This window comes from Phalacrocorax aristotelis, chromosome 3 (genome assembly GCF_949628215.1).
Source record: "Phalacrocorax aristotelis chromosome 3, bGulAri2.1, whole genome shotgun sequence".
In the NCBI taxonomy this organism is placed as follows: Eukaryota; Metazoa; Chordata; class Aves; order Suliformes; family Phalacrocoracidae; genus Phalacrocorax; species Phalacrocorax aristotelis.
Genome location: NC_134278.1, coordinates 81,134,640 through 81,147,024, shown reverse-complemented (window position 1 = coordinate 81,147,024; position 12,385 = coordinate 81,134,640). Strand labels below are relative to the sequence as shown.

General features: G+C 48.2%; 1 protein-coding gene across 4 annotated transcripts in view; it reads left to right on the top strand.

The window, feature by feature from the left end:
• BCL11A (BCL11 transcription factor A) overlaps nt 1–12,385 on the top strand; it is a 78,539-nt gene that overhangs the window by 54,040 nt on the left and 12,114 nt on the right. The window contains exon 3 of one of the 4 annotated variants that reach the window (XM_075088156.1): nt 10,274–10,416. In XM_075088156.1, the coding sequence (XP_074944257.1) occupies nt 10,274–10,416 (143 nt within the window). Of the gene's footprint in view, nt 1–10,273 lie in introns of all 4 variants that reach the window. The other 3 variants (XM_075088155.1, XM_075088157.1, XM_075088154.1) reach the window with 3 other exon arrangements.

Below are 12,385 nucleotides of genomic sequence, written 5' to 3'. Positions count from 1 at the left end.
GACCTGCATGTCCCCTGACCCACTTTGTCAGGATGGTTTGCTGCTGGCTAAATATCATTAATTTGAAAGTGAGAGGAAAGTGAGCCAAAGGGGAAGGCTGGGAAAGAGGAGAGTCTGAGGATGATCCATTTTGGGAAGGAAAAGGTGGAATAAGGCTGTCAAGGAGAGCCTGTGTTCATGCACATCCCCAAGCCTATCACTTGGCTGAGGGCTGGGGCTTTTCAGCTCCACCGATGCCCTGCCTGAGGCACTGGTGGGAGCAGGGGTGCTGTGGGATGGAGAAGGGGACCTTGGCAGTGCCTGGCTGGCGAGAAGGGCCAAGTGGGGCTGGCAGGGACCACCACATCTCTGCAAGGCGATGGTTTAAATGTATGTACTTTACAGAGCCAGACATTTCAAATAGAGATGTTAATACACGAAATGCAGCAAAAATAAAGCAAAGCCATACATGATGAGGAGACTCGATGGCCTAGCAGTGCCCTGGCAGCAGCATGCCTGCTGGTGAGCAGCAGTGGGAAGGTGCCAGCCCCTGTTCCTCTCTGGGAGGGGGGCTCACAGCCAGTTCAAAATGCCAGCGTGCTTCAATCTCTCCAGGAGCGCCCTGTGCGATAGAGCTGCTGCGTCCTCCAGCAAGATTCTGCAGTGCTAATCAGGTCACCAAGCATTAGCAGCTCTTCTCAGGAAAGCAGCATCCTGGCGTCATGGCTGAGAGTCTCTATATGTAAGAGATAGATTCATGTACGATGTGCATTGCAGAACAGTGTCCACGACACACGCTCGCCCATGCCGGGTGCAGCTGCAAGGCTGAGTGATGCTGAAGCTGCGATACAAACCAGGAGAAACATCCCACCGCCAGCATCTGCCAGGGCTTGGGAGTCTCGTGCTGTGTCTCACCCCACACTAGCAGGGATGACCTGAGATGTCATACTAGAGCATCTCCTTTCTTTCCTTTGCAAGAAACTTTTTGAAGCACACTCTGCCTTTTTCTTCAGATGCTGCTGGCCAGGGAGAAAAGAAAATAGTTCATCACATAGGTCTGTAAGAGTGAATAAAATTGTTTGGAAGCTCTCTGTAGCTGTATAATTACAACACTGCATTTAAAAAGTGAATTATTGGTGTGATCGTCCCTGGCAGCCACTGGGTAAATGCATAATTACAGGCCGTTGGAGCAACGTATTGTTTGCTGGATAGTCAGGTTAGGCTTTGGAAGGGCTTTGATGCTGTTTTTGGGGCAGGGCTTAGATGAGCCTTCGTCCTTGGTGGGTCACGGCCCAGGTGGACCTTCCAGCAGGACACACATCTGGTGGTAGGTAGGTCCTGAGGAGCTGATTTAGCAGGTGTCATCCCAGGGATGTCGCTCCTGTTTGAGTCCATTTATTTACAATCCCCATGCCTGTGCTCGGGAGAGGCAGGCTGTCCGGGAGAGGCAGGTGGGGAAGCCTACACGTCTGGGATGTTGGATACTTCGCTAATGATATTTTTAGTGAAATGAGATGGTATCAGTGAGGAGTTCCTCCTACCGGGCTGACAGCACCATGTAGATCGCCCTTTAGGTCCCACCACCAGTGTTCAAAGTTAATGGAGCTGCTACCCATATGATGCTGCAGTCTGCCTATATTTCTCCATCCCCATAGCGTTAGTGTATAGGGCACATATGTGTGCATGATCAGGTCTTCTTTGCTTTAGGGGTTTCTTTTTAAAACTTCATTCAAAGCTGAATTTCAAGCACAGTGTTATTTTCCAATGGCAGGTTTCTTCTGTTCCTCACTAATCAAGATGCGACAGATTCCTACCCCCAATAAGTTTTAAAAAAACACAAAATCAGTCGCAGCCTGATACCTTACTTGCCAAGTTGGAACTTGAAGCAGGTTTTTTTGGTGGCCAAATCATAATCGCCTTGAAAATGGTGACAGACGTTGAGGTCAGGCCAGAATGCGTGGCAGCACCACAGTGCTCCGGTGGGACCCCAGCACCCCGTGCCTCCCCACTGAGGCTCTGGCAAACCATGCATTTTGTTGCTTGTTGTAAACAAAATACTTTTTTTGTGGGGAAATGAGGTGTTACGGGTTTGGTTCTGCTTAGAAGAATGAGTAAATACACAAAATATGTTGAGGCTACAACCAAAATGGTCATCCATGAAGTCTGCATCTCCTGCGAGGGCTTAGATGTTCCCCAGGGTTACAAGGAGCCCGGCTGCCACACTGCGGATAGAGCCCTCCCCACTCCGGCCTGTGTTCCCTGCCGAGGATGCTGCACGTTGCTCTTCTCCAGGGAGGAAGTAGCTTCCCCGTTTCCATCCCTTCCCACTCATTCTTTCCTCAGGCCCAAAAAACTTCTGTTTTCTGGAAACGTGAGCAGTGCTGTAAAACCTGATGAAGATTTGGCTTTGGGAGAAAAAGGTGAATTCCTGGAATTCCTAACCCCAATCTAAATCTTTGAATGGCAAGGCAATGCCAGCTGTGCCTTTGTTTTTATCATTGCTGTTACTTGGATTTCTCTTTAAAGTTTGGGTCATGGCATTAGTGTTTTGGCCTGGTTCTTCTTTAAAGGAGGGGCGTTTAAAAGGAAGTGTAATGAAAAACTGGCATTATTGATACCTGGTTTAGAAAATATTTTGCCAGTTTTATTAAAATGTTATCAGGAAGTTTGAATTTGCAGGAAAAATAATTATTGTCAGGAATATCAATGTCTTTTATCAATAAGTTGTAGATAGGGAAAGGCTGGTAAAGATGGCAAATGGGATGCTGAGGGTTCCACAAAGCAAAACTTCTAGATTTTTGACATTTTCACAACTAAGCCAGTCCGAGGACCCACCATCAGGCCTGTTCATAAACAACGTGGACTTGATTTTCAGAATTTTATTTTTCAAATGCACAACAGCAATGGTGTTTCTTGTTTCACAAGCAATGGCGCATCATTTCCTAGAGAGTTTTGGGGACGTTTTGCTGTTTCAGTGTTTCTGAATCCGGTTCATCTAGTGATAAAGAGAAGAGATTATAGAGAAGGTACCCTGTTGTACGTAAGTGCAGCTACTGCTGTTATTTATTATTATTATAATTGTTATGACAACAACAGTGACGATGCTGATGCTAACCGTGCTAACAGCTACTTATAAGCGATTAATGACGGACCATGTTAATAACTTGCCTTTTGCAATCTGGAGAACTGGGAAGAAGAATTAGTACAAGAAGGAAAAAATATGTTTGGGCAGTTACAGTTGCCCATCTAAACTGATGCTACCGACTACCAGGAAAAGGTGAGTCACGACAAAGACGCTATTTCTTACCAAGGGAGAAGTGGGCTGCTGCAGGCGTGGAGTGGACCCACTTATCTCCCAGCCCTGTGATGCTTCCTGTGTCCCAACCGTTTTACTTCTCTAGTTTTCAGTTGAAAGGAATTTCAACAGTACGGATTTCCAAAAGAGAGAGGAAAAAAAAAAAAGAGATATTTGACAAGCCAGATGGAGAACTGAATCAAGTACAAGTGGTAACAATTAACTCAATTTTTTTTCCTCCCCCCTTTAAATACCATAACAACTCCACATTTATCAGTCCAAAAAATCAAGCAGTCAGTTGACATTAAAACTGAATAAAGAAGTTCCTGGGTTTGGCGCAGGCTGTTCCTGCGATAATTGTTTGGTGGCAAGCAGAAGAGAGGGGGGTGCTTACTGCAGGTTGCAGGTGCTAGAGTAGTTTTTAACTTTTATTCTCTGCAGTTTGATATCAAAAAGTATGTACGTGCCTGTAGGTGCAGGTAGCCTGGTAAAGACACCTTGGCTTTGCTTACATGTGCACATTTTTTGGGGAAGGTGAAGGAGAACACAGGAGCGAAGCCACCAAGGTTAGTGGTGCTGGCTTGCGGAAAGATGCTGCCAAGAACAAAGGCTGGACTGTTCGGGCAGCGAGGGCCAAATCCCAGTCTGCTTGGAGATTTCTCTGGCACGGGGATTTCTCCAAGAGAGTAAATCTGCAGCTGTGAATGAAATCCTTGCAAACACCATTGGCACATACGCAGTCACTACTTACGCTGCCGATTTATTTGTGAAAACACTGGGAAAACTGGGGTATCTCTAATACTGTTTGTGTGCAGCCCGTACAATGCCCTGTGGTACAATACACGTGATACTAATATCTTGCTCCTTAATCTGGTGGTCCTTCCCAAACAGCGTTCTGTGCTATGGGTTGCCTGTTTCGCACAGGGGCACTGAGAGGATGCTGCACGTGGTGTTTCAGCATTGCTCTTCCGTAAAGCACTGGTGTGTCCAGCGAGCAGCTTTCCTGGATCCAGCCCTGACTTTTGAGAAACGAAGGAAGCTCTTCCAAAGTGCATTGGCACACTCATGCAGTTTATTCCATTACTCACTTGGCAATGCCTGAACTTGCATGCCTAGCTCCAGAACTCCTTCCCACCCCCCACCCCCCCCTCCCAGCAGTGGCATCTAGCTGACAGCTTCTTCTCCCAGCTGGTCTTCTCGCCAGCATCTTGTCTGGCTTTGCTGCTGGTAGCTGTGGACATGGCTGTGGGTCTTGCTTGGAGCCAGCTATATTGTGCCTGGAGATGTTGGCTTGCTTTGACTTGGACTTTGAGCACGCCGGGTGTATCTGTGAGCACAGTACAGAAGAACCGGGGGGTTTTTTTATTGTAAAAAAAGCCCTTTAATGCTGAAAGCAGCCATCTCTTCATATTTTACTGAGTAATTGTGCCAACTGCCCTTAAAGGCACTCAAATGCCAATATCCATCCCACTCATTTGTTAACATTTTTCGGATCAGAAGCTAAATCTGTCACTCGTGTGTCACTGGTTAAATCACTACTTCTGGGGGCATGGCAAGCAAGAGCTGTTCTGCTGCTTTGTTTCCCGGCAGGAGCCAATAACTTGAGAAACACTGAATATTTGTGCTGTAGTGAAATGCCGTGCCCTGTCACTAGTCCTTTGCTGACCAGGATGTAGAAAAGGAATAAATACGTATCAGTGGGTGCAACTTCACTGGGTGAGACCAGTCAGGTTTTATATTGGCCCCATGTTTGTATTTGGTATATGGTATCCCCGTGTAATTCTCCTAAAGGGGTAGTTTCCCAAATATGAAGAAAATGAGCAGTAAAATTGCGTGGGAGGAGGAATATACAGGGAAAAATGCAAGTGGTAATTGGAAACTATTTGTAAAGAGTTGATGAGCTGTCCAGGAAGGAGAGGGCAACTTTGGCCCAAATCCAAAACCCACTTCACCCGCTTCAGTGGTGAGATGAGAACAGCAATTAGGTATTAAAAAAATCAATATATGACAATTAAAAAAATGGAAAACAGATAGCAATCAATTGCAATGAGAAACGGTGATGGGTAGGGAACTGGTCAGGGGAGCTGAAGGTGCCGAGGAAAATTCATGCCTGGCATGGATTGGGAGAAAAGGAGAGCTTCTTACGGTTGTGGAGAAAAGAGAAACCCTAGAAGTGATGGATGGAAGAAGCAGTAAAGTAGAAATTTTTAATAAAATTTCTGCTGTAGAGCTGGAAAGCAGCAATGTTATGTTTCTGTATCATAGGCAGGTGATGACGTTTTTTTCTAGCTCATTAGTAGCCAAGGAGGATTTTTTACAAGGTCCAGTGGAGATAAATATTTTTAAATGAAAAGGCCCTGACAACTTGCACCCAAGAATCCCTAAAGAGTTGGCGTGTGATGCTGGTTTTTAATAAAGCTTACAGACTGGGAAAATGCCGTCAAGAGCTGGTTGGGGTAACTGTGGGAGAGTTGGCAAGACTTTGCTTATGTCTTCTGGGCAAAATAATTGAAGAGGCGATATAAGATTCAATTGATAAAGAAAGAATTAAAGGATAGAAATATAATTCATGCCACTCAACGTAGATTTATGGAATATAGATCTTGTCAAATAAACCTGATTTCATTCTTCCAGATGACAACTTTGGTTGATAAATGTAGATGAAATAGACTCTGCAAGATGTTGGGCGCGGCTCTGCGTGACATTTTGTGTAGGAAGACCAAGCACTGGGTGGTATTGCTAGCAGGGGTTATTAAGGGCCGGTCAACAGATTTGGGAATTTACCCAATTACCCAATGTGGGGTTTACCTGGAGAAGCACTGGTGGATGGGAGAGGTCAGCAGAGGCTGGTGGGAGCCGCAGTGGTGGTTAGCATTTTGTTGGTGATCTAGAAATTAATATGCAATTGCAACTGATTAGTGTTGTGGGTAAAGCAAAGGGGGGTGGATGTATGAAGAGCAGCAGGGACAGGTTTATGGGGTGGTTTGGAAAGACTGTCAAGTGGGGTGTGCTGAGATTATGGTTGGGTACAACCTGCTGTGGTGCCTGGCTAGAAGAGGGGAACTGGGGTCATGCGTACAGATCCTCGGTGTGGTTCCCCAGAATGCAGCAACTCTGCAGGAGGCTTAGTGTGAAACCAACTCGTTCCCAGCATGATGCTCAGCTGAGAAGGGCTAGGCTGGTCCTTGAGTAGTGGAAGAGGATGGAGGGGGCAGCTTCAGGATGGAAAAACAACTGGATTTTGAAGTGTGCCTTGATTTCAGGGTTCACAAGTACCTTTGGTGCGCGTGGAGGGGCTTATTGTGTACTAAGGGGTATTTCAGTGTGTCGGCCGAAAAAAAAAAACCTCAATAGAAAAAGAGAATGGGTAGAGGTCGGAGCCAGATATTCAGGTGAACCACAGTACCTGTCTGTGAATGTGGTTAGCTGTGGGAACTGACTGCGGTGGCAAGGAGCGGGTGCTCTTCTTGTCTTCTGAGCTGGTTTGAATGGTTTTCACTGGGATTTTGTGCTTTGCCCTAAAGACTGTTCACAGGGCTGGAGGAGGTTATGCTTTACCCAAAGACATTGTGTTGGTCACGGCACAGGACAACTGAGTGACATGTAACACAGGGAAAGTCAGAGAGTGAGAGCTGGTGGTCCCTTTCGCCTTAAATTCCTTGATGTGAAGCAGCTGAGGACATGGGCTCCAGCCTCGCTGCCAGTGGCAGACGAGGGCTAGTTTGGCAGTGACCCTCTTTGCATCTCCATCTGAGGGATTCCTGCTAGCCCCTTGGAAATAGGCTGAAAGCTCCGATGGTGTTGCAATGCTGCTTTGGATAACACATCCCATCGCGTTGTCCCGGTGTATGATGAGGCATGAAGAGCCCCATGGGACCTTGTCCGGCTCTGTCCTTGGTCAGCTGTGCTTTCCTCGCTTGCCTGTGGTCTTGCCCGGATGTTTTAGCTGGAAAGCCCGTGTGGATGTAGAGGCTGGCACATAGCTAGGAGACATCAGTGGATCCAGCCTTTGGGTCCTACAATCCCTTCTGCTTTTGGCGGACCTGAATCTGTACCAAAAAGCATGGTGGTGGGATGGGAGGAAGGAAAGGTGAGTCCCTTCCAAACCCAGGGGTTGCTGCGGCAGTCTAAGGACCCATCTCGCTGCTGGCAGGCAACGTGTGGATTAGTGCCATAATTCTTGCAGTTTGGCAAGGCTGCATCAGACTGGAACGTATCTGTAGGTGGTGATATGGTCAGTCAATAGCCTTCATAATTAATCAAGCACTAATAGACAAATTAGAAATCGTGTCTCTTCAAAGAAGGAGGTGGAGGCAAATGGCTGGTGGATTTTAACTGTTTCGCTGCTTTATTTTATTGCCTAGTTTTATGTTGCTCCATTGAAAATGGTGGGTTGTTTAGGGAAGTTTTGTACATAAACATGATTTTAAATTTAAATTATTATCTTGATTACCAAATGCGGATGGTGAATTGAAAACTTGTTTTTCAGGCAAGCAAATGAAGAATAATATTACATTTTACACTCCACTAAATCAATGTAGCCCTAATTTTGCCATGCAGGAAATCAATTCCAGTCTTTATAACAGTCGAAGATGTTATGAACAAAGTAATTTTGCAAATTATGGCAAGTAACACATTTATTGATGACTGTAGTTTAGGAATTTAGAATTTGTGAGAGCGTACTGGCAGGAGCTGAGTGAAATACAGATTATACGGTGAAAGTGTAATGCATCATTTGCTATTAGTGGACTGGTAATAATTACCAGTTTCAAAGCAGCTTTTTCCATGTAATCTTTAGTCTCAGTCGTAACAGCCCTTCTCATTGACATTATGATTACACGAGCTGCCCTTATGATCTAGAATATCTAGTTGATGGGAATACTAAAATGTGGTAGCGAACGCTCGACGTTGTATCCTCATTATAAGATAAAATGCTATTTTCTCTGACCTGATCTATAAGGTAGAGAGGCGAGGTAGCGTTACATTGTTAGCTCCTACCGTGGTGTTAAAAACTTCCACTTCATTACGGTGAAGCAAGATGAAATTTTCCCATTTAAGATTTTTTCCCTAGCTCACAAATGAGCATAGGAATGTGAAAGTCCAATTGAATTTCCCTCTAATTTCGGCAGATTTAAGTATTTATCTGCGCTCGCATGCCTGGCACACACTAAACGCTGCAGTGCATTTTATTCTGACTCCAGCTTCAGGATGAAACGTTAACTATTATTCCAAGGGCTTTTAAAGTGATTAAAGTGTTAAATGCCTGCTGTAGGCGGTCGAGCCTCTTTTTACTCGCCCGATTCAGCTTGCCAGGCCAAATGTAGAATAACTGCAGAGCTGGGAGGCAGGGAGGAAGGCTGCGATGGGGCACTACAGCCGGCACTGCGGTCTGCCTGCCTCTCGGATCCCCAAATCGTCGTTCAGCTCGCTGGAGAACAAAAATGCCCATACAGAGCTTTTTTCCTCCTCCTCCCAAGTGAGAGGGGAGAAAAGATGGGTGCAGAAAAAGCCACGTTTTCTTTCCAAATCTGCTTAATTTGTTTTTTCTTTCCCTTTTCTTCATATTAGGCAAATAGGGGGAAACTAATGGGGGCATCTCTCAGTGCAGCGTGTAAAGAGGTTTTACCCAGGAGCAGTGCCTGTGGAGCAGATGTTTTGTAATGTAGATGTTGGGTCAGGGCAGGGGTATGAGGTGTAGGCAGGTACCACCCCAAGTACTGATGTCTTTGGAGGGCTCCTGTGGTTTATTGCAAACTCAATAGCATTTTTTTTTTTTTAAATATCACTAAACAGCAGCTCTGCGAGAACTGCTGGGCAGGGCTAGAAACGAATTGTTATCCTCCTCTTAGCTCTGGTTTCAGTTTACCAGCATTTAGTAAAAAACATCCACAGGGGGGTGGAAGTGAATTATTCACAAAATTACAGTGATCGATAAAAGCGCACTCACCTTTGCCGTATCTCATGCCACTCTTTCCTTGCAGACGTCTCTCAAAAAGTTATTAATCCCCCTTGTTTTGCCATATATTAGAAGGGGCTGCTTTCTGCTGTCATTATTAGCCGGCTTTTTGTTTAGTTATTTATTAGTTGGTTGCTCTTTTATAATGTCCGTGTTATCTCCAAAAATAAATTATCATGAAATAGAGTTAGCTTGCTACTTGCCAAAGTGGCATTTACCATCCTCAGCTTCTTTTCAGTGCAAGAGAAATAATGCGGCTCCGGCAGGGCGCTCGGCCAGGCCTCCTGGCCATCCTCCAGCTCTTCCCCTGGTAGAGCTGCTGCTTTCTCTGCCTTCCACTCTCCCTGTCCTGCACACTATTTTATTGAGTTTATTTTTCAGATTTTTTTTTTTTTCCTTTTGCCCCAGAGTTGAATGTCTGCTAAGGAGCAGGAGATGCTGCCTAATTTTGTACACATTGTTAGTCTCTCGAAATAAGGAGGAGGCTAATAACGTGACATTGCTCAGCTTGCTAGTAGTTGTGATGCTTTGTGTTGCTGATTTGAACTGATGTATATGGTTTTCTGGAGTGCTTTTCATAAGGGGATTTATTTAATCCAAATATCTCTCTCTCATTCTCTCTCATTCTCTCTCTCTCTCTCTCTCTCTCTCTCTCTCTCTCTCTCTCTCTCTTCTCCCCAATTTAAATGTTAGCAGCCTCTTGCAGCATAAAGTCTGCTGAGTCGTAGCTTGCATCAATTGGCTTAATCGCCTTTTTTTTTTAATAGCTTTTTTTTTTTGCTGTGGTTACCTACCAGGGTTCAGTTTTGAACCCAAGGCTGGGATGGTGGGAGAAGGTGGGCGTGTTTTGGGTGGGTTTGGACCTTCCCATCACACCCCTCGCCTCCTCCCGTCCCCCTTCCCCTGCCTGCGCCTCAGCTGGGATGTCCCTTCCCCAGCTCCCAGCTGAGCGTCCCAGAGGAGAGGAGCTTAGGCAGGGAGACGAGCTCTTGCCCACCAGTGGGCGGCCGGACATTGACGCTGCTTGTTGTGTTATTTTGCAGGTAAAGATGAGCCCAGCAGCTACACATGTACGACTTGTAAACAGCCTTTCAACAGCGCCTGGTTCCTCTTGCAGCATGCACAGAACACACACGGCTTACGGATCTACCTAGAAAGCGAGCACGGCAGCCCCCTGACACCACGGGTTGGTATCCCAACAGGACTAGGTGCAGAGTGCCCTTCCCAGCCACCTCTCCACGGGATTCACATTGCAGACAATAACCCTTTTAACCTGCTCAGAATACCCAGCTCAGTCTCGAGGGAGGCATCGGGGCTGGGAGAAGGGCGTTTCCCACCCACACCGCCCCTCTTTAGCCCTCCCCCGAGGCACCATTTGGATCCGCATCGCATTGAGCGCCTGGGTGCGGAAGAAATGGCTCTGGCCACCCATCACCCTAGTGCCTTTGACAGGGTGCTGCGACTGAACCCCATGGCGATGGAGCCCCCCGCTATGGATTTCTCCCGGAGGCTCCGGGAGCTGGCCGGCAACACCTCCAGCCCGCCTTTGTCCCCGAGCCGGCCCAGCCCTATGCAAAGGTTGCTGCAGCCCTTCCAGCCCAGCAGCAAGCCCCCATTCCTGGCCACACCACCCCTTCCTCCTCTGCAGTCCGCTGCTCCTCCCTCCCAGCCGCCCCTGAAGTCCAAGTCCTGCGAGTTCTGTGGGAAGACTTTCAAGTTTCAGAGCAACCTGGTAGTCCACCGCCGGAGCCACACTGGGGAGAAGCCCTACAAGTGCAACCTCTGCGACCATGCCTGCACGCAGGCCAGCAAGCTGAAGCGCCACATGAAGACCCACATGCACAAGTCCTCCCCCATGACGGTGAAGTCGGATGACGGGCTCTCCACCGCCAGCTCCCCTGAGCCAGGCACCAGCGATCTGGTGGGCAGCGCAAGCAGCGCCCTCAAGTCTGTGGTGGCCAAGTTCAAGAGCGAGAACGACCCCAACATGATCCCTGAGAATGGGGATGAGGAAGAGGAGGAGGAGGAGGAGGAGGAGGAGGAGGAGGAGGAGGAAGAGGAGGAGGACTTGAATGAGAGTGACAGGCCGGACTACGGCTTTGGGATGAGCCTGGAGGCGGCCCGCCACCATGAGAATAACTCGCGGGCTGGCGAGGAGGGCCGGTCGATGCCAGATGTCATGCAGGGCATGGTCCTGAGCTCCATGCAGCACTTCAGCGAGGCCTTCCACCAGGTCCTGGGGGAGAAACACAAGCGGGGCCACCTCCCCGAGCCCGAGGTGCACAGGGACACTTGCGATGAAGACTCGGTGGCTGGCGAGTCTGACCGCATTGATGAGGGGGCAGTCAACGGCCGGGGCTGCTCCCCGGGGGAGTCTGCCTCGGGAGGCCTGTCCAAAAAGCTGCTGCTGGGTAGCCCCAGCTCCCTGAGCCCCTTCTCCAAACGCATCAAGCTGGAGAAGGAGTTCGACCTGCCAGCTGCCGCCATGCCCAACACTGAGAACGTTTACTCCCAGTGGCTGGCGGGCTATGCCGCCTCCCGGCAGCTGAAGGACCCCTTCCTCAGCTTTGGCGACTCCCGACAATCGCCCTTCGCCTCCTCCTCTGAGCACTCCTCGGAGAACGGCAGCCTGCGCTTCTCCACGCCGCCGGGTGAGCTGGACGGAGGGATCTCAGGCCGCAGCGGCACGGGAAGCGGAGGGAGCACCCCCCATATTAGTGGCCCGGGCCCTGGCAGGCCCAGCTCAAAAGAGGGCAGACGCAGCGACACTTGTGAGTACTGTGGGAAGGTCTTCAAGAACTGTAGTAATCTCACCGTCCACAGACGGAGCCACACGGGCGAGAGGCCGTATAAGTGTGAGCTTTGCAACTACGCCTGCGCCCAGAGTAGCAAGCTCACCCGGCACATGAAAACACACGGGCAGGTGGGAAAGGACGTTTACAAATGCGAGATTTGTAAGATGCCTTTTAGCGTGTACAGTACCCTGGAGAAACACATGAAAAAATGGCACAGTGATCGAGTGTTGAATAACGAGATAAAAACTGAATAGAGGTATATTCGTACCCCCCATCCACCCCATCCCTTCCCCACCCTGCATCCCCGTAGAGGTTTCTAGTCCCTTGTGATGGAAATCATGGAAGCTAAGGATATTTGGA